General features: G+C 40.4%; 1 protein-coding gene across 2 annotated transcripts in view; it reads right to left on the bottom strand.

The window, feature by feature from the left end:
- LOC148022572 (uncharacterized) overlaps positions 1-16,923 on the bottom strand; it is a 77,817-nt gene extending 60,894 nt beyond the window's left edge. Inside the window, exons 1-3 of one of the 2 annotated variants that reach the window (XM_087695519.1) lie at positions 16,389-16,923; positions 10,571-10,799; positions 9,968-10,156 (exon numbers count right to left, since the gene is read on the bottom strand). In XM_087695519.1, the coding sequence (XP_087551645.1) occupies positions 9,968-10,156; positions 10,571-10,780 (399 nt within the window). In that variant the 5' untranslated portion in view covers positions 10,781-10,799; positions 16,389-16,923. The remainder of the gene's footprint in view (positions 1-9,967; positions 10,157-10,570; positions 10,800-16,388) is intronic. The other variant, XM_087695520.1, reaches the window with a different exon arrangement.
- Between the last annotated feature and the right edge of the window lie 6,717 nt (positions 16,924-23,640).

Below are 23,640 nucleotides of genomic sequence, written 5' to 3'. Positions count from 1 at the left end.
GAACTTGTTATCTGTTCAGCAACATTGCCAGTTGGAACAAGCAATTTTCTTTACTGCTTTTTAAGACAAAGAAAATAGAGAAAAATAGTTTTATGGGTGGATAAATTAGGGATATATTTGTGCAAGTAAAATGGAGGTAAAACATGAGTATTTGCCTCAATTTATCCCCATTTGTGTATTTTATTATGCATTTATTACTTTCATTATGAAGAAACATACATGGAAACGCTTCTTAACCTACCCATTGCAAGCAAAACCCTAAACGATACGGAGAAATGGGGTTTTATGTGCTGAATATGGTTTAAAATCTGATTTCTTTGCTACACTTTGAAAATAGGTTTCGATCTTGCTTTAAGTATTGAGAGGTACAGTGACACGAAGTAGTCCGACATTGCCTTATCATCACACTACAGTCATTAGTAAGAGAAAATCATGAAAAGAATGTTTGAGCACATTCACAATGCTGATTTTGCTTAAGTAAAATGTTTGTGCACTCAAAGTCATCCAGTTTGCATTGCATTGCATCAAATTTGATTTCTTGCCAATAAACTTCTCTAGTGTTACATCATGCATTATAATAGTGGGAGTTATATTCATAATATACACAACAAAGAAAACTTTAACCTAAAAATAATGGGGTTTTTTCTTTCCACCAAAAATGCATGTGCAATTTCTACGATGTACCTATTCTTCCTTTCAACAAAACCATTTTGTCATGGAGTATACCGTATTTTAAAATAGCATTTTTGTATATTTTTACATATAGAAGGGTATAATATAAAGACATTATTTACAGATTGAATAAAAAATGGTAATATTTTTTTCAGAAAAAAATAACAAATGAGGATATTTATGAATAGACCTTGAAAGCCTGTGATGTAGAGGATCTAGAGCCGACGCACCTCTTAGATTGATTCACATTGATCTTTGTGGGCTAACATCCATTGCCGCCTTGAACGGCACACTGTACTTCTTTTTGATAGTGGCTGATGATTCGAGATACATGTGGGTGTACTTCCTCAAGCATAAGTCCGATGCTTTCACATATTTCTCTGCTTGGGTACTATTGGTTCATAACCAGACGGGTAGTCGTGTTGGTTGCATGAGGAGTGATAGTGGTGATGAGTTCATCTTCCACAAGTTTTCCGAGTCTCTACAGTAGCATAGCATCTCTCGCCAGCTCACCTCTACCAACTCCCCCTCTCAAAATGAATTTACCAAGAGTCCAATGCTTTCACATATTTCTCTGCTTGGGTGCTGTTGGTTCATAACCAGACAGGTCGCCGTGTTGGTTACATGAGGAGTGATAGCGGTGATGAGTTCATCTCCCACAAGTTTTCCGAGTTTCTACAATAGCATAGTATCTCTCGCCAGCTCACCTCTACCAACTCCCCCTCTCAAAATGAATTCATCGAGCGTAGGAATCGGACAGTCGTGGAAATGGCACGCTCTATGCTATTCCCAGCAGAGCTCCCTAAGTGCCTGTGGGTTGAGGCTACTAACACTGCGGTGTACATCCTCAACTGGTACCAGACTGCAGCTCTTCCTCAGAAGACCCCATACGAGGCATTCTTTGGCTCTCGGCCTATCATATCCCACTTTAGAGTCTTCAGGTGTCATGCATACACACACGCGCCTAATCATAAAATAGAAAAGCTTACTCCCCGAGCTGATCTCCTTATCTTTGTTAGATATTTCTCCAAAGTGAAAGCCTATTGTTTATTCGATCCTTGGACGAAAAAGGTGATCGCTAGGAGGGACGTCTCACCCTTGACAAGAGGAATACCGTGCAGTCCTCTGCATCAGATTGCGATCTGATTCCTCCATCCACACCATTGGAGATCGTGCTTACTGAGCCTAGTCTACTACCTGCTCCTGACCTACTTGTGGATTCTTTAGCTCCCAAGTCTCCCTCCACAAGACCCCTTACCTCGTTGATACCAGCAGACCATGCGGGATTCAGGGATCTTACCACCGGATTCCACTCCAAAGGAACCTAGAAGATCTGTCCGACTTGTGAAAAGAGTGCGAGAGGAAGTATGGTACATACAAAGAATAAAATAATGTATTTATACTTACGATACGGTACACTTACACACGAAAGGATGTGTTCACATGCATAAAGTAATATATACACAAGAGTATCGTAAGGGCCTTTACACCCAACAACCTCCCACTTAAATGCCCTAGGCAAACCTTTAACCAACTCCCACTAGTTGAATGCAATGCTCATGTTGAGCCTTAGCAAGACTTTTAGTGAGAACATCTGCAGGGTTATCCTGTGTTTTGATCTTAGCCAAGGTGACTAGACCATCATCCAGAACGTATCTCATAAAGTGATACAGAACATCAATATGTTTGGTACGTGTATGAAACATGGCATTCTTAGCCAAGCATACAACACTCTAGCTATCACATCCAAGTACAGGGTTTTGGTGGGCAGCCCAAAATGCTTAACCAAACAAACCAAGCCAAACAACTTCTTTCGAAGCTTCAGTGGATGAAATATATTCAACCTCAATGGTAGAAAGTGCTACTATCTTTTGCAATCTAGAGCACCAAGAAACCGCCCCACCAGTCAAGGTAAATATGTACTCGCTAGTAGACTTGCAAGTATCTAAGTCACCCGCCATGTATGAATCACAATACCCCTGTAGATCTAACGTACCCTTTCCATAGCAAATACATTTTCTTTGTGTGCCCTTAAGGTACCGTAAGATGCAATTCGTGGCTTCCCAATGTGCTTTGCTAAGATTTAAAAAAACCTGCTCACAACTCCCACTGCATGAGCAATGTCAGGTCTAGTGGCAACCATAGCATACATGAGTGAACCACAAGCTGAAGCATAAGGAACACCCTTTATAGAACTGGCTGACTTATCATCTTTTTTGGGAAATTTTATTTGCTAAGCTTAAGGTATGGTGGTAAAGGAACACGAAGTGGCTTAGCATCTGCCATAGAAAAACGATCAAGTACTTTGCTGATGTATTTTTCTTGTGAGAGAAACAACAGCTGCTACTCTCTATCTCTTATCACACGCATGCCTAATATGTGTTTAGCTGCACCCAAGTCCTCCATGGAAAAGGCTGAATTCAGTTGTCTTTTCAATGCATTGACATGGCTTTTATGCTTACTAGCAATAAGCATATCATCCACATAAAGCACAAATATTAGAAGGCTTCCATCACATCAGTCTTCTTTATATATAAGCAGTGATCTACATTGCTTCTTTCAAACCCATGTGAGAGCATGAAGGCATCAAACTTTTTATACCAGTGCCTAGGAGCCTGTTTCAAACCATACAAGCTTCTCTTAAGCCTGCACTATCAGAGTGCAGCGATGCGGAAGTGTAGGACAAAGACTAAGAGAGAGTGAACACAGAGAGAAGAGAGAGAGAGGGAGGGAGACAATGTAACGCAGAAAATCTGCAGTGTAGTATGTTGTATAGGAGTGCAGAAATATACACGGGTGCAGAGAAAATATCTGCGTGTGTCTCCGCCTTGAGGACCTCAATCTCCGTCAGCCTGGGTGATGTCCGTCTCTGCAGTCTGTCTCCGTCAGATCTCATGATCAGAATATCTAAGAATGTGCTACACACTGACTATAAATAGCCAAGAAATAAAAAGTGCCCAACACCAAGTCAGCTGCATTAAATCAATCAACTACGTAAAATAATGCAGAAAAAATTTGTCAGGCTGATCACAACCAGTCCAACTAATCACAAACTGTCCGACTGACAATCTGCTGCCACGTGGACTCTGCACAGACTACTGATGTGGCTCCTACTCAGCTGACGTGGCACCTGCTCTACGGACGTGGCACTTGGGCCGTATTGTTCTGCACACTGCTGTCCAGGAAATGACTCGCTGAAAAAGCTTATGGATTTGCATATGAAAGAAGGTACAGCAATGTCTACTCACTTGAGTGAGTTTAACTCCATTTTCAGCCAGCTGCTTGCCTTGAAGTTCATGATTGATGAGGAATTTAAGGCTATTTTCTTACTTTGCACTCTTGTAGAGAGTTGGGATACATTCAGGACTGCTATGAGCAATTCTAATGTGATCCTTTTGTATGCTGATGTAGAGAGTGCTCTACTTATGGAAGAGATGAATCGGCTGAACAATGCATCCAGTAAGTCTTCCAGTGCTTTGCATACTAGGGGCAGATCACAGCAAAAGGGCAAATATGATGGCAAGGGACGCAGTAAATCACGTGGCAAAGATGTTGAATGCCATCATTGTGGCAAGAAGGGTCACTTTAAACGTGACTGCTACAAATGGAAGAAAGAGAAAGGAAAAGGCAAGAAGACAGATGATTGCAAGGAAGAGAAGAAGGACAGTCAGTCTAAGAAGAGCAGTGTAAAAATTGAAGAGGTGAATGTAGTCACTCATGACAGTGACAGTGGGAGTGATGTACTCTTTGTCTCTTCACATTTTGGTACACATGCTCTACTTGCAGATATAGACGATGACATGCATACCTGGATTCTTGATACAGGTGCTTCCTTTTACGTCACCCCTCATCGTGAGTGGTTTTCCCATATACAGGGGGTCGACATGGTGTTGTCCATCTTGGGAACAACTATGCATGTGAGATTGCAGGTATTGGCAATGTGCAGTTACAGTTTCAGCATGGCTCTGTCTTTACACTTCAGCATGTACAGCATGTACCTCAGCTCAAGAAGAGCTTGATCAGCATAGGGCAGCTAGATGATAATGGTTTTCATACCACCTTTGATGGAAAATGGAAGATCTATAAGGGATCTAGGGTTATTGCCAGAGGTTGCAAGAGTGATACGTTGTATCCACTTCATGTATCTAGTGTGCGTAGCCATGTTGTTGCCGTGACCGAGCAGCCAAGTGTTTCTTTGTGGCATGGCCGGTTGGGACACATGAGTCAAACAGGAATGAAAGTGCTTTCTTGTTTGGGTTACTTGCCTTGTCTTCGTTATGCTGATTTTGAGCATTGTGATCATTGTATTTATGGCAAACATGCACAGACTTCTCACAAAAAGTCTCTTTCTTTGAAATCTTCTCCTCTAGAATTAGTACATTCGGATGTATGTCAAATACCAGGATTATCTTTAGGGAGAAAGAAATATTTTGTCACCTTTGTAGATGATGCTACACGGAAAGTACTTCAGTTAGGAGAATCCATGGCTGCCCCAAACTGTTTAAAACAGTCCTAGCTGCTGTTACCCTATTCGTAGCAAGGATGAAGTGCTTGACAAGTTTAAAAAATTATTGGCATTGGCTGAAAATCAGACAGATAAGACACTTAAGTGTCTTCGCTCTGACAATGGTGGGGAATATGTGTCCAAAGCCTTTCAAGCATTTTGTGACAGCAAAGGGATAAAGAGGGAGCTCACTCCCCCTCATAATCCACCCCAAAATGGAGTTGCAGAGCATATGAATTGGACCATACAGAATAAGGTCCGTACGATGCTGTCTCATACTGCATTATCCCATGGTTTTTGGGCAGAGGCTGTTATGACAGCCGTTCACTTGATTAATCGGTCACCAAACAAGTCTTTGGAGGGGGGAGTTCCCCAAGAAGCGTGGTCGGGCAAACCACCTTCATATGCTCATCTGAAAGTGTTTGACTGCGAGGCTTTTGTGCACATTCGTAAAGAAAAACGCACCAAACTTAAGCCAAAGTCCTGTAAATGCATTTTCCTAGGATATGGTGACAAGGGTGAAATGGGGTATAAATTGTGGGATCCCGAGAAAAGGAAAATAGTACGCAGCAATGACGTTATCTTTCAGGAAGATCGCATGCACAAACAGCCCGAAAAGACCAAGGAGGTCCGTAGGGTTGTATTCCGGGAAGAAATACCTTTTGGACAGCAAAATGTGCCCGCTGTACAGGAGCAAATACCTGCTGCAAATAAACCTGTAAATGTAGGAAATGATCAGCCAGCTATTTCCCATGAAAATGACCATTACATGTGCAAGAACAGCTAGGACAGCAAGCTGTGAATGCTGATTTGCAGGCTGAAATGCCAGGACAGCATGCTGAAAATGGAAATTTGCAGGAACAGCCAGCAAACAATGACCATTGGGTTAGGACATCGTCTAGGGCTACTAGACCTGACAAATTCGTTCCTAGTGCAATTAATATGGCTGAGTATGTCATGTTGACAAACTGTGGTGAACCGTCTTGCTTCAAGGAAGCAATGGACAGACAGGACAACAAAAAATGGTATAAAACCATGCTGCCAGAGATGGAATCTCTTGAAAAAAATGGCACTTGGGACTTGGTGCAGTTGCCTAAAGGGCAGAAAACCCTTCCATGCAGATGGGTTTACAAAATAAAGGTCACTTCTGGTTCCTAACCAAAGTATAAAGCAAGATTGGTTGCAAAGGGGTACAAACAGAGCATGGAATTGACTTTGATGAGATTTTCTCTCCTGTAGTCAAGATGACTACATTGAGAACCATTTTGGGCTTGGTTGTAGTTGAGGATATGGAGCTCATACAGATGGATGTAAAGACTGCGTTTTTACATGGTGATCTGCATGAAGACATATATATGCAGTAGCCTAAAGGGTTTGTTGAACAAGGGAAAGAACGAATGGTATGTAAACTAAAAAGAAGTTTGTATGGGCTGAAACAAGCACCAAGAGAATGGTATCATAAGTTTGATACATTCATGCAGTCCCAATTCTTTCATAGAAGTCAAGTGGATCACTGCTTGTACACCAAGAAGGCAGCAGATGGCAGCCTGATTATCTTGCTTTTGTATGTTGATGATATACTGATTGCTGACAGGGATACTCATGCCTTGGATTCATTGAAGCAAAGTCTTCATGGAAGCTTTGACATGAAGGATCTGGGTGATGCAAATCATATTCTTGTCATGCGAATACTCAGAGTTAGATCTAAAGGTTTACTCTATCTATCTCAACAGGAGTATATCTCCAAAGTTTTGCAGCGTTTCAATATGGAAGGGGGGAAAACAATTGGGGTTCCATTGTCTCTATATGTGAAACTCAGTGCAGAGGACAGCCCTACATCTGATGATAAGAAGGCTAAAATGGCCAAGATACCATATGCTTCAGTTGTTGGCAATTTGATGTATGCTATGGTTGCTACACGTCCTCACATTGCTTTTGCAGTGGGAGTGGTTAGCAGATACATGGCAACCCTTGGCAAGAAGCATTGGGATGCAATGAAAGGTATTATGAGATACCTGAAAGGCACAAAGAAGTTGTGCATCTGCTTTGGAAAGCAAAAGGCATCTGTTGTTGGCTTTACGGATGCAGACTATGCTGGTCATGCGGACTGCAAGAAGTCCACTTCTAGATATGTGTTTACTTTCACAGGAGGAGCGATCTCTTGGATCTCCAGGCTACAAAAGTGTGTTGCATTGTCTACTACAGAAGCAGAGTATGTAGCTGCCACTGAGGCATGCAAGGTGGCTTTATAGCTTTCATGTCTGGTGGGAGAGCTTGGCATCACAGAGTTACCTGTTCTCCATTGTGATAGTCAGAGTGCTATCATGCTAGCACGGAATCCTATCTTTCATGCAAAGACAAAGCACATACAGATGAAGTATCACTTCATTAGAGATGTACTTGATAGCAAAAGCATTGAGCTTGTCAAAGTGCATACAGATGATAATCATGTAGACCTTCTCACGAAGGGTCTTTCAACAGAGGGGTTTGCTCATTGCTGACAGATGATGGGAGTTGGATAGATATATTTATTTCAGCTTTGTACATACTTAGACTTAGCTGATTCTTTTCTCCTCTTAAGGCACATTGCCTTTAGGTGGAAGATTGTTGGAAATAAAGGGCCATCATGCCTTTTATATGTGCACGGGTGTGAACACACCCTTAGCACATTTTACTTTCATACATATATCTATCTAAAACCTAAAGTGGTACACTCGTCACTGTACCGAAAAAACGTGTTCACTCTCTACTTTGCTCACTCACACTCTCTCTGTCTCCCTCACTGAGCGCAAGGTCTGTCTACCTCTATCTCCGTGCCTAATCGATTCCTTCATGAGGTGTAATTGGGATTAGAATAAATTTACAAGCCCAAGACCTGAGAAAATCATAGGATGTCAAAGACAAAAGTTGTTATAAGTTATGCCGCACAAGTACTTGGTGGTATCTCATGCCAGTTGTTAGCCTATATCATTCATTTAGCAATAAGTCTCAATTGGTGACACTAAAGAAGTAGCGTTTAATGGTACCTAACATCAATCTGATAGTCAAAGATGGAGCTCGAGAATGAAAGTTGCCTAGCCAATTTAATTATTAGCTAATCTGATTACTTTTCAAGGCACCAAAATAATTATTAGATTAATTTTCAGTATTTAAAGACTGAAAATTAATATTTAATTATGGATAATGCTGAAAAAACCATTTGGAAAGGCTGCCACTTGTCAAAAATGCCCACGCAAGATTGAAAAACGCCTTTAAAGGCTGAAGAGGCATTTTTTGTGTATTCAGCCTGCAAGAGAGAGGGAGAAGATGTTGTTGGTCTAATTTGCAACCATTGGAGGACCTTCTAAGCCAGCCAAGGACAGGAGAAAAACAATCAACAAGAGGTGACAGCATCTACAAGTTGTGGAGACAGGGGAACAGTAGCAAACGACTGATTTTCTTCAATTCTTTGCATCTACAAGCTGTTGAGAAGGGTCAACATCAGTAAATGACAGATTTTCTTCAATTCTTCACGACAAAAGTTTGAATTTTCTTTCCCCTTAGCATTCATTCCCATCTCCCACCCTTTCTACAACCTTGCTCCAAAGATTACAGCATTGAGATCACCAAAGACTGAGAAATTTCACATTTCTCTACTGTAAACCCTAATCTGCAAGTAGAAAAAATTAGAGTTTAGCAGCAACCTCGGGAAGCATGACAGAAATTGGAAGCTCTAAGACTTGGATTCAACAGGGCTGAAGCTGATTTCAGTCAAATTCAGATGGAGGGACCAACACATCAATGAATTTGGGGCATTTTCCATCTCCATCAAAGCGGGTGAAGGCCAATTGACTGCCTAAATCAAGGGGCAAATCGGATTGAAGGCTTGCTGGTCATTTTGGACAGCAAGGGGAGTTGGAATACCGAAAGGGATTGGGAGAATCCCATTGTACATCAACTTCTTCTCCAATTAAACTAAATAAATACCGAAAGGGGCGCCAATTTTGGGGCCAACAGGGTGTCCATTGTCCAAGATTGTAAGTTAATCTACATTTCTCAGTTTTGTAATAAATGTTACTATTGTAACTAAGTTGTAATTAGGGAATTACTACCCATCCATGAAAGGAAGGCTGGTTATAGTGAAGCATTGTTTTGTACAAAATTGCCTATGCCAGAGAGGTTAACATTATGCATTTCATACTCTCTGCTCTTTCACCTACCTTAAGCAAAAATACCTCAACTTGGATCCGTTAGAAGCTTGGGATCATACACAAACAGGGATAGATGGCATGGGGTTTACGACCATCATCAGCATAAGTCCATGTATTGTGAGACCCTTCATGTTTCACAAGGCTCAGACCAATGCTAATGAAGGATGGCTTGCATAATTACATCACAACACTACTGCGTATTTATGCACAGCGAAATGTCAATTCTTGGAAAACAGCCTTGCAACAGTTCCAGGCAATTTCACACCAGCACACCAACTGCAACAGTTACGTGAGAAAAGGCCCAAAAATTTAAAAGCACTAGAACTGCAGCTCACCACTCTTCCTCCCCCCCTTCTTTCATCCTCCTCCAACATTCTTCCTCTTTGTTCTCTCTCGTCCCTTTCCTCCTCCTCTTACTCTTCCTCTACTTTGTCTTGCTCTACCTTTTCCTTTGAAAGGGTTTCCAGAGCTTGCTTGCTAATCAAGACAATGAAGTCCCTAAGCCCCTAAGCCCATCAACAAGCAAGCAGGACTCCATAACATGAAAGTAAAAGGATGAATACAGACAGTTCCAAACAATCTACAAATGCACAAAACGTACCTCTGCATGAATACATTTCACTTCCTTGACCTGAAATTCTGAACTGTGGCACCGCTCTTCTTTTTCAAGTAAAGCACATACATCTTGAGCCCAAGAATCATTAGAGGGGCAAAGCTCTCTAATAGCAGTGAGATCTATATCTCCATTAGGGAGGTACGTTTTCAGAGGCACTGAACCAAATGGAAACACCTGAAAACAGTTTTCACATATAAGTGGAGTTTTAAAGTCCTTCAGATTTAAAAGGGGGAAAAAAAAAAGTGTTTCTTCACACAAACTTGATGTATATGAATGCAGAAATTCAGGATGCAAAAGTAACTAGATCATTAACCCATCACCCCTTCACAAGGAGCACATAACTAGAACAAAATCTCTGAGTTCAGCTTTGATTGGAGCAGCATGTGTTGATTGCAATTTTAAGGTCTAGTATCCATTATATAGCTGCAAGGTTACTTGTAAAAAAATCAGCTCATGGTGCAGTTCTTGATCCAATGCCCTGCCCCCATACACTAGCACTATGAGTTTAGTTAATTGGGCACTTACTAGAAATAAATAGATAATTATGTAAACAAGGCCAAAACCTCTCTTAGTGCTGCTAAGCCTCACCTTGCAGCCAAATCTTCTTTCAATCAGATGTTCTACATATTTAACGACATCCCTCCTCCGTTCTTCTGAGGACCTGGAAGGCTTGATGCATGATATGAGACCCTCAGCTTGTGCTTCTGCCTTCAACCATTTATTATCGTACTCCAAAGAGGAATATTTAAGATTGCTCGCATTCTCCATCAATGGCCCATGATGCACATGATAGTCCATATGCACTTCTGAATTTTACCTGGAAAAATCAACAAATAAACATCAGGATTATCATCATCACCACCACTACTCTCTCTCTTTTTTTTTCGTAAAACCACTACTATCTTTTTTCGTAAATGGTAATTGTATTAATTACAAAAAAAAAAATACAAGATTACTATCTCTCTCTCTCTCTCTCTCTCTCTCATGTGAAGAAATGTATAGAAATATTTACATCAGGCCTTTTAGCCATCCAAGCATGATGAAATACCAGCAGCAAACACTCATGAAGCCAAAAGGATATTAAAACACCATGCTACAGAAATAAAAGAAGAGAATCGCAAAGTGGGACTTAAGGACACCAAAACACAACACACTAATATATAGCAAATAGTTCATGTTGGTTTAAGCCTATGGAAGCTATGTGCAAGACTGAACGCATACCTATGAAATGGGCTACTAAGGAACTGAGAGCATTGGGGTTGTTAAGTATAAATGAAGGCATTTCGGGCATCTTTTATGGGCTGAATATTAATGACACTGGCTGAAATTTCAGCAACTATACATGCAGTAAATGAGGCTGAAAACAGAGTGTTATCAGTATGTTCTTTGGATGTGTATGATGTTATAGCATTGTTTGCTCAGCAGGAAGGATTATAATGGGCTGAAGCACTTATGGAGACAAAGTATAAAATAATTGATAAAAAGGTGAAACCAATTGCTTTGCCACTTCCACCAGAAAGTGAGGGTCTGTATGAAAAAGTGTCAAGGAACCCAAGCTTACAAGATCCTAAAGATATAGTTCACCAGTTTACATCTGACACGTTACATGAATTGAAAGTTGGTGCAAAAGGGTTTCTTTTGCCTACTGAAAGAGACTGTCTTATGCAGATGTTAGCTAGGCATGGAAAAGCATTTGCATTTCAGCCAGCTAAAATAGGTTGTGTGGATCTGAATGTTGTCTCTCCTATGGTAATATTTACTGTACCACATGTACCATGGAACTATCCCAGTGCCTAAAGCTTACTTGCCAAAGCTAATGGATTTGCTAAATGAAAATATTCACATGAAGATCTTGGAGTCCTCTTCAGCCCCGTACTCAAATCGTTGGTTTACTATGCCCAAAAAGAATGGGGCTTTGAGATTTATTTAAGATTCCAACTCCCCTTGCTATCCAAAATGACCAACAAGTCTTCAATCTAATTTGCCCCTTGATTCAAGCAATCAATTGGCCTTCACCCGCTTTGATGCAGATGAAAAATGCCCCAAATTCATTGATTTGCTGGTCCCTCCACCTGAATTTGACTGAAAACAACTTCAGCCCTATTGAATCCAAGCCTTGGAGCTTCCAATTTTTGACACACTTCTCGAGGCTGCTCCTAAATCCTAATTTCTCCTACAGATTAGGGTTTACAGCAAAGGAATCTGAAATTTCTCAGTCTCTGGTGATCTCAATGCTGTAATCTTCGTAGCAAGGCTGTAGAAAGGCTAGGATGTGAGAGAGAATGATAAGGAGAGAGAAATTTTAGACTTTCTTCGCGAAGAACTGAAGAAAATCTATCATTTACTTTTGTTGCCCTATCTCAACAACTTGTAGATGCAAAGAACTAAAGAAAATCAATAATTTACTACTACTGCCCTATCTCAACAGCCTATAGATGTCACCTATTGTTGATTGGTCTTCTCCTATCCCTTGCTACCTCAAAAGGTCCTCCAATGGCTGCAAATCAGACCAACAATATCTCCTCCCCCTCTCTTGCAGGCTCAATACACTAAAAATGCCTCTCTCCACCCTCTAAAGACGTTTTTTAGTCTTGCATGGGCATTTTTGACAAGCGGTAACCTTTCCAAATGGTTTTTCCAACATTATCTATAATTAAATATTAATTTTCAGTCTTTAAATATTGAAAATTAATCTCATAATTATTTTGGTGCCTTGAAAAATAATCTAACTAGCCAATAATTAAATTGGCTAGGCAACTTCCATTCCCAAGTGTCTCTGCACTATCTTTCACCCATCAGATTGGTATTAGGTACCATTAAACGCCACTTCTCTAGTGTTGCCAACTAACACTTGTGGCCAAATGAATGACCTAGGCCAACAACTAGCACCACATACCACCAAGTACCTGTGCGGCATAACTTAGAGCAACTTTTGCCTTTGACATCCAGTGATTTCCTCGATGCGGGGCTCGTAAATTTACTCTAATTCCAGTTACACCTCACATGTGTAACATTTACTTAGCCATGTGATTAAAAATTAATCCACATGTTAAGTGAGGTTTCAAATATACATGTCCTCATGACAGCCCGGCTCATCTTCCATCATCTAGTGTCATCATTATCCACCTTGCATCAGCATTTGGGTTGCTCTTCTTGCGTTTGACAGCTTCGACACTCTAGGATTTGCGTTTTGCTGCCCAGGTCACTCCCTGACATCAAAGAACTGTGATTCGCTCCCTCGACAACTGGTGATCATCTTCCACATTTTTGACAATATCAAAGCATTGCGGTTCACTTCTTCGACAATTGTCTTTCACCTTCTAGTGATTACTTTGATAGCCTACTACCTAGAGGACTGCATTTCACTCCCTTCATTGTGCAAATTTCCCACAGGTACTACCATTTGATTCGGACAGGACAGTGCAATTATGTTTTGAGCTTCAGCTCCACTATATCAGTTTTTCTTCTCATAGCATGATTCCGTGCATCATCATCGTGTTCTTCATGTGTTTTTGAGTTTCTCTTCTCTCAGTGTTATTTGTCGTATACACTCTATATTACTCTCCACAAATCCTACTGTCTCTTTGCACCGTCACTTATTTTGACATAGTATGAGAGCATACCTGTTATTTTTAACATGGTATCAAAGAATACATGTTATAACTTATTTTTGGCACCCACCCTCTAGAATCTTCGTCAAGAGGGAAGGGGGATTTGATCATCATCATTCTTTACAAAGATGATATGCTATTTACTAGATCAAATGGAAGAAAAACTGCAGATTTCAAGGCTGAATTGCAATCTACTTTTGATATGTCAGATGTGGGGCTGCTTTACTATTTTTTTAAGGATTCAATTCACACAAAACCAACATGGTATTGTTATGTCTAAGTCACAACATGTTCAAAAGTTGCTAGTAAGGTTCAACATGCAAAATTGTACACCTATGAGTACACCAATGGAAACAGGGCTCAAACTTTCAATGCATTATGGCAATGATTTATCATATGCTATTAAAAGCCAACCTGCTGGTTGTCTCATCTATTTGAGCAATACTCGTCTTGACATATAATATGCAATATCACAAGTAAGCAAATATACACACAATCCAAGGACACTACACTGATAAGCTATGAAGTGCATTTTTTAATATTAGCAAGAAACAGTCATATGATGGTTTACTATTTCCCAGGGGGGGAGACTTGCAAATGTAAGCTTACAATGATTCAAATTGGATTGGTGATCACAATACGAGGTCGTCTAGTAGCGGACATTGTTTCTTTCTAGGCCAGTCATGCAGTTCTTGGCTAAGCAAGAAGCAACCTACTATGGCTACCTCATCTTGTAAAGCTGAGTATATCCTAGCTTTCACAGCATCAGTCAAATGTATTAGGTTATACTGTGTATTGGCTAATCTTCATGTTCATTTGGACAGACCCACTCCTATTCTTTCTGACAATCAAAGTACTATTGCAACAGTACAAAGTCTAGTATTTCATATTCATATGAACCACATTGAGATACATTATCACAATGTTAGAGAGAAATCACATACAAGGGATATCAACATGATTTACACTTCCACATGAGAATATTGCAGACATTTTCACCAAGGCATGGTCACATAAGAAGTTTGATGAATTTCAAAACATCAGGAGTTTGACGAATTTCAAAAATCCTTGAGCTTACTACCCTTTGGTGATTGATTCGGTCCTTGAATCCTTGTACATCATCACATTGGCATTGTAGGGGATGTTGGAATTGGTCAATTCTAGGCAATCCCCAATGTTTTAATGTGTGGTGCAAACACAACTACGTTAATGTGTTGTGTCACTACTTCTAAAGTTAGTTTAACTCTAGTTGAATTAGGGCTAGGTCTAACTTACTTTAGACCTATTGTACTTTCATTCTATACTTTCATTCTATCATTCTAGTACTTGCATCTTTTCAGTATGGGACTATTGCCCACTCTAACTCATTGTCTTTTGTTTGCATGCTCTCTCTCTCTCTCTCTCTCTCTCTCTCTCTCTCTCTCCAAATTTCCAACACTTGGTCTAGTTCCAATGTCTTCATCCACTATGTTCAGCCTAGGAACCCAAACAAGGTTGTTTTCTGCCTTGCACCAAGTTTCAGCATGTCTTGTTAGCTCGACAGCCTAGAAAACTCGATCGAAAACTACAATATATTCCACAAGCAAAGCCATAGATGTATAAAGTACAAATTAGCTCATGTATGCCACATCTGTTAGAGGATTGACACCTCCAGCACGAACACTTGGGCAGGAATGCGCAATGGGCAGCAGGTTGGACAGTCGGCAGAGGCAGCAGGCAGACTGGCCAGACCAGCCCCGTGGAATGCTGCAGCAGTCGACTGTGTTTAATGCAGACCAACTGCACATTAACACCTTACATCTCTCTATGCCTAATAAACTAGAAGATCCTATGCAGGAGTTATTGCCTTTACTTTGGCACTTTGTTCCCTGGCACAGAGTATAGGTTCCAAGTTGGGAAAAAATGCCTGTTGTTTTAGCTGCAGAAACTTCACAGATATAAGGTTACCATTTGCAGGCAGCAGGAATACTATAGATACATCATCCTGGTGCGGCAAAATATTGCAAGGCCCGTGTACCTCTCAGACCTCCACTGTACAATCCTTCACAGCAGGGAGTCTGCCCATGTGCCTGGTCAACAAGAACAGCAGCAACCAATGTCTGCAAGCGTAGGAATCGCTTGTTGAGACATATGCATCTTGAGATCTACATCCCAAGCTGCCAATTTACAATATCTTCAAGGATGCAATGAGCAGCTGAAAGCTAGTACCAGCTAATCCACAGCTCGTCCATAGAAGTCTCGTAAAAGTGCAAGCATTACAGCACTCTGCCTCTCACCATTGCTTAAAGTAGGTCATCTCCTTGTAATGCCAGCTTAGGAATGCAATCACAAGAAGTTTTTGTCTTCTTCCCATGTGGGAAAAGGGGATCTTTTCCCTTGTCTTTCCCTATAGTGTTCAACATCATGAGCTTCTGCTAAAGGGAGGGATCACATACCTAGCTAGGTGCAGTTGGGGGCAAAGGGCTGCCGGCCCCCACTTCCTATGTAGGATAAGGGGCTTTTTTCCCTCGTCTTTCCCTGTAGTGTTCAACATCATGAGCTCCAGCTTGAGAAGCACTGCATATTTAGCTTGGTGCGGTTGGAGGCGGGGAGCTCACAGCCCCATATGCAGTGCCTCCCTCACAGAACCTCGTGATGTTGTTGTAAATCATAATGTGGGAATTACAGTGGGAATTTGTCCTTAAACTTCTTGTGAATGGAGATTCACAGCCCGCTCTGGGATCAACACATTCAAGTAAAGAAGAACCAGGTGAACAACAAAAAGGCTAAAAGCCACACCTGAGTTGTAAGCTTACCTTATGATGGAGAAGAGCCAAGCCGAGCCAATCCAACCAGCAAGGAGGCCAAAACCGATGCAAAGACCAGCATCCCTAAACTGATGAAGCCAACCCCAGCTGACCATCCGTGTGATGAAGCAGGACCCAAGTGGGGAAAGAGGCGATCGGTCACGACCCACGTGAGAATATGCGCTGCCAAGGCCGATTGGAGCAGGGCCCATCCAATTCAAGAAGCAATCGAGCAGGCCCAGAATGTGCCCATGGGAAATGCAGAATGGGGAAACAGGGGATAAGTGTCTCTGTCTCTATCTTTGCTGTTATCTCCTGAGCTGATAATAACAAAAGGCGGGTTTTTATGTGAGAACAGAACAATGGACTTCTTCCTTTGTCTCAATCAGTGCGGACGGCGGGCAGGCTCATGAGATTCGACGGTATGGTGCTGCACTCTCTCTCTCTCTCTCTCTCTCTCTCTCTCTCTCTCTGCGCGAGTGTGTGCGCGTGTTTTCTTTTTGACATGTAAGTCGAGCACGAAAACAACTTTTCTAACACAGCTTAGAATTAGAAGGAAACATAGAAGGACAAAACAGTCATTGATAAGCCTCTCATTAGACTATTTTGAGAGAGAGAGAGAGAGAGAGAGAGAATTGGCACATGGTCACAGTCAAATGCGCAATTACCCACTTCACTTCAATCTCTTCTCTCAGAGCGTAACTTGCTATTCATATTCACTAACATTAGTTAAGTAGCGATAAATATTATATCCCTCCATCCGGGATAAATAAGCCCATAAGTTTGAGAGAGAGAGAGAGATTTGTATGCCTCCATAGGGGATAAACAAGCCCACAAGTTTGAGAGAGAGAAAGAATTGCCACTTGGTCAAATGACTGCATACCTCTTCCCTTCAGTCTTTTCTTTGATGAGGTAACATTACACTAAGTGAAAATAAACATTTATATTCCTCCATAAGGGATGAATAGCTCACAAAGTTCTCAAACTAGCCTGAAGTTCAGTTGATTTGAAACTCTCTACATGAGCTAAGAAGCCTTTCGCATGCAAGCGTGGTCAAAGGAGAAGTTTGAGTGTTGTTCCATTCCAACAAGCAAAAACTGCATAATTTGTCGAACTATATCCACAAGATATTTACTTTCATCTTTGAAGCTTGGTTTCTTAAATCGATGTAAACTTTTAACTATGCCCCTGTGTGAAAGCCCTCCAAATATAACATCCTTTACTTTTTTTCAATGTAGTGACGATGCTACAAGTGTCCTAACTCATTCATGATGATGTTTGTGGTGGCAGCGATGTTAATGTTCTAAACCACCCATGATAATGTTTTCTAATGCCTTTGCCTATCAACGATTTCCCAAATCATCAATCACCAATTTTTTGATAGCTTAAGAATATGACAAAACTTCCAATTTTCAGTAACAACAAGTAGTAGTTTATTGAAAGTCGTCTTTAAGTAAATGTTATGCATGCTTTATGAAATGAGCTAAGATTCAAGATTTGAAGCAAATCAAAGAGCTTTGGGTTTTTTCTTCAAGAATTTGTGAAGTAATATTGCTTTCTTATAAGAGAACTTAACATGTGCCGTGAATTTCTAGATGGATTACAAAACATTATCCTTTGCCTTGAATGAAAACACTAATCATTACTTTAGTTGTGTGGTCAAAGGAGGACTTAATATCTAGGATCGTATGACTATGTCAAATGTTAATTTAAAATTGCAAGCTCAGTGTATTCATCTTAAAACTTGTAATGAATCTCCATAAACTTAAACCAATGACTTCAAGCTTTGCATCAATGTCTAGGTTTGTATAATTGTTTGCAAACTTCAAGCTATCACCACTTGAGTTTATTGTGAACAAGACTTATCCATCAAAGCCTCGTAACATCCCATAGTTTCAAGAGATAGTAGAAGACATGCAAGTAACACTTATGTAGTTAGACCTTTGTCATCGAGAGATTGAATTGTGTAGAATATGATATGTGCATGATAGTAGTATTCAATCGTACATAAATGACCTTTAGAGGTCAACAATTTGCCAATGTTTATTAGTTTTTAAACAATCAAAATGGCTTTTTGTCTAGAAAGCCATAAGCATGTGTTTAAATATGTACGATTTATGTACATGCTTGCACGTTGAAAAAATGAATTCGTGATTATGCGTGGGGACACTATGCTTATCTTAAAAGGATTGATCAATCTACAAATTTGCACCTTGTAGATCATTTTCATCCTACATACTTATATTTGGTGGATTTGTCAGTTTGACATCAAAAGCTATTGATAATAACAAGCATTTTATGGTTGCTCCACTTGCTTCATTGATAAATTAATTTGTGTAGCCAAGTATTTAACAAGCATCCCATGAAAGACATTAATATGGTTAAAGTGGATTTGTGACTGATTTAGTTGTTTATGTCATTAAAAAGGTTTAAGAGACACATTAATGCACAAACTGAATCATAGACATCTATGATCCTTCAATCGAAAGAAATCAATTCTTATGATCGAGTATGCAATATGCATTCATGAAAAGGATATCATAAGACTTTTTGCATGATATCATAGCTATAACAAGTTCATATTTATAGTAGCTATGTGGCTTGCTTATTTGTTTATGCCCTTAAAAATATACTAAAATGTACATTAATGTGCAAGACAGGCATGTTTATAACAACATTACCACACCATCCATTGTAGCCAACTCAAGTCTCATCTATAGAATATTGTATCTTTTGTAATGCATAGCCTTTCATCTTTATTTGATTATTGGTTGGGACCTCAATGCCCGAAGGCCAACACCCATTTTGGGTTAAACTCACAAATCAATGAAAGTAAACCCACCCACCCCCCCCCCCCCCCCTTAACCAACCATAAAACACATGTAATGCACAAAATGTCATTACCAATTGAGTTGCCACTCAAGGATAAAAATAACACACTTGATTGGGGTTACATTTTTTCATGCGTAGTCTATGCAATAAAAAACTCATTAAAATGCAAGTGCAGAGGAAAATTTTTGCTACCCATAAATTCTCTTATGTAGAAATTAATATTTGAATGGGTACTATGCATTTTTCATAAGGATTCTATAAGCACATGAAGTATCTAGGATCACAAAGTCCATAAGTGCCTTACAAGTGCAAAAGATGCGAACAATTATCACTAATGCCAAAGCCTCTAATTCATACATAAAATAAATATATTTGCAATAATAGTAAGTTTCCCTTTGTTGAGCATGATAAATGCAATGAGATTACAAGCAGCTTACAAAGAAGGTCAATATCATATTATAATGATAACTTTAAGTAAGAACAATTGTGTTCACAATAAATATGAGGTGATACATTGATGTGATATAGTCGGAATATGTTTTTCATTGTTTCACGTGTCTCTAGGTCTTATTCAATGTTAACTAGTACCTTATGTACATTGTTTCACACACATATACTTTTTTTTCTTTTTATCTCTTCTTGTGTTTCCTATTATGCTATGTTTGTGTGTGTGTATTAGTGTGTATTATGTATATGTGTGTTTAATACATGTATGTCTATTTGTATTGTCTTGTAAATACATGTTCTCTCTCTCCCTCTCGTCATTTTTCTTTTTCTCAACGTATATGTATATATCTGTGTGTGGATGTACTCATGTCTGTTTGTAAATGTGTGTTTTATAGTTGTGTATCCATTCTCTCTCCTCTACTCTCTCTCTCTCTCTATGCAATGTGTATGAGCATGTATACATATACATATGTGTATGTATGCATACACGTGTTTAAACGTTTGCACATATGTGTGCATGTATACATGTGTATGCGTCATGCATTCTTCATGTGTTTTTATCATCTATGTGCATTTGTGTACTGTTGCAGAGCACATATGCATTGCATGAACACGTTCAGCCCCACCATTAAAATTATATTCTCATCTCATATGTTCAATAAAAAAGGAAAATCAACACTTGTTTCATAGGGTATGTGTATTTGTGGATGTTTTTAGAGTATGTATGCATTCCATGCACATATTCAACCATTAAAATATAATATCATTTCATATGTTTAATTAAAAAAGAAATCTATCTCTCTCTAAGGAGAGAGAGAGAGAGAGAGAGAGAGAGTGTGTGTGTGTGTGTGTGTGTGTGTGTGTGACGAGAGAAAATAAATATAACCCCCACTTGCCCTTCAAGAAAAAGCCCTCTTTATTTCTTGAATGCCAAACTTCTCCTCCTTGTGCCACATACGTTTGGGAGCCTTCTAGTTGGTTTGGCATCCCCAGGGCAAACTTCTCAATAATATATAGAATATAGATATAGATGATAACAATCACAAGTAAGAATAATTTTATTCATAATAAATATGAGATGATACATTAGCATAATATACTTGGAATATGTTTTTCATTGTTCCATGTGTCTCCATGTCTTGCTCAATGTTAACTAGTACATTGTATACCTTTTTTTTCTACTCTTGTACTTGGAAGTAATTATTTAAAACGTACAAACAAGGTTATGGTGTTCACTCAGTCGATCGTTTCAATAGGGTTATTCAAGAAATTGATGTAGTTTTCTTTGGATGTATTATGATTGTCTTATCTTAAGATATTTGATTATTTCATGAATTCACACCATATCATCATTTTCATGAATATTGTGCCTTGTGCATTGCTTGTATTATTGTGCCATTTTGTCATCACAAGCTATCAACAAGTACAAGCATTTTGTGGTTCCTCAACTCTCTTCAATGATACATTTATTTCCTTTCTTGAGTATGAGACTTTTTCCATTTTGAAACATGATATGTATAATACATTAATATGGTAAAAGTACTAAATTGGATATTTTGTTCTTTAATGTGCGCGCGTGCACACACACACACACACACACACACACAATATTAATTACGTTTGTTGTGGCTAAGATAGTGCCAAGGACCAACTTGTTTCTAATCTTATCTCGCAATTTGATAAATTTTCTTATGGAAAGTTTTTTTACTCGAGTGCTAAGAATACATACTCTACGTCGACAACTACGCGATTTGGAGGCCAGAGGAGAGATCACACACAGACAGGTGCAGAGACGCATGCATCGCTTGACCCGCCGTAAAAAGCGAGAATGGGAGGAGGAGAGATATTGGGATATATACCACCTTCTTATGATCAGAGATTGTGCAGAGGCATGGAGGTAGATCTGAGAACCACGCTCACCCACACCGATACATGACCCTGCAGTATGGCACGGATACGCACAGAGTTTATATCATGTACCCGCACAGCTGCTGATACCCACACCATGTACACCGAGACCGGGTATTTCATCCTTTTTCACCACTAGTATGGTGAAACATGCTATCTCACGGTTACAACATGGCCGCGCTCGAGACCAGTTTGATCTTCAGGCAGAGCATATTATATATGGCAGAGACACATTGGCTCCACTCATTGCTCACCTCTTCAACCATGCATTGTCTGAGGGGTTCCCTGACTCGTGGACAGAGCACACCATTGTACCTATCCACAAGTTAGGGGATCCTATGGATCCTAACACATATAGGACCATCATGATTGGGCCAGTTTTGGCCAAACTTTATGGCACGGTGATGGAGGAGGAGCTCAGCACGCTGGCAGAGAGAGAGTGCATGCGCACACCTAGATAGGCAGGGTTCAGACGGGCATTTTCTACCATAGACCACATCTTCACTCTCCATTGTCTGATCGACCAGACACGAGTGAAGAAACAGAGATTGTACTGTTGCTTTGTGGATTTCCACAAAGCCTTTGACACGGTTCCGAGAGAAAGGCTTTTCAGACGCCTACTTGATCTGGGGGTGGATGATGACATGATGTGGGGTATTTATGCACTATATGAGCGGGTTATTGGCAGAGTCAAATGTAAATTCCGGGAGGTATATCAGATCCCCTTGTGAGCACCATTGGTGTGAAACAAGGATGCCCACTCTCACCGACTCTACTTGGGCTATACATTGATGAGATAGCAGAGTTTATTCAACAGCGAGCCGGTGGAGATATAGATCTCAGTGGAGCCACAGTTCATATCTTACTATATGCAGACGACATTGTGTTGGTCTCAGACTCAGCTCAGGGATTACATCAGTATTTATTAGCATTGGATGACTTTTGCATACAGAGAGGCATGACAGTGAACCTTGGTAAAACCAAGGTTCTTATATTCCATACATCAGCTCAGATACGCAGACAGAGCATTTTCATGGCAGCAGGAGGGAGTATTGAGGTCACTGGATCATATGTATATTTGGGAGTCACCTTTACAGCAGCTTCAGGGACTTTCTCGATGACACAGGCAGCTCGTGACCGCCTCACTAGAGGATACTCAGCATTGGCTCTTATGGAGCGACAGTGTCATCAGGCACATTTCCAGGAGCCCCGCACCAAGGGGTGGCTCTTTGATACTCTAGTCACTCCAGCACTGATGTATGGAGCAGCTATATGGGGGCCATGCCTTGCCGATTATGTATGGACATTGATGGAGAGACCTCAGGTGATCATGATATCTAGATTGATTCGCAGCAAGGCCTCAGTCCCACATGACATTGTGCGAGTAGAGCTTGCCACACCGCCCATGCTAGTCGAGGCATTATTTCAGACAGTCTGCTTCCTACACAGATTTCAGGATATGGACAGAGATCGCATTGCATACAGAGCATATATGGCATCTCAGGAGATGGCTCGAGCGGGGGATACCACATCATGGTATGCACAGACTAGAGCTTGGTTTGACAGACATGGGCTGGACATTGATAGACTCCCACCTCTTCTATATGATACTCAGGCTCCCACTTACACCCTCTCTCTCTCTGAGAGGAACAGAGTCATCAGACAGGAGATATGGCATATTTATATACAGAGGACATGGGTCAGCCCTGCACAGCCACTGCCATCGAAGATGGCACATTATTATACACAGTTCTTGAGGATATCAGAGCAGGGATTCATAGAGATTTCGAGATATATGCAGATCTATATGCCACATCGATTGAGAGTTCTTATTGGACAGCTCAGGGTATCATCACATCAGCTTATGATTGAGAGTGGCAGAGCCAGTGGCATCCCGCGGGAGGAGAGGATATGCCCCCTTTGCAGATCAGAGGTGGAGAATGAGGAGCATTTTGTTCTCAGATGCCCGGCATACTCAGAGTTGAGATCTAGATACACATTGAGCAGCTCACTTCAGGGATGTATGACTGATATGGATCAGAGATCATTTGGCCATTTTCTGGGAGAGGCATGG

This window comes from Lygodium microphyllum, chromosome 16 (genome assembly GCF_053477565.2).
Source record: "Lygodium microphyllum isolate KBCC chromosome 16, Lygodium_microphyllum_v1.1.10, whole genome shotgun sequence".
Classification (NCBI taxonomy): Eukaryota; Viridiplantae; Streptophyta; class Polypodiopsida; order Schizaeales; family Lygodiaceae; genus Lygodium; species Lygodium microphyllum.
Note: the sequence above shows the minus strand (reverse complement) of the source record. Positions and strands in the feature narration are given on the sequence as shown.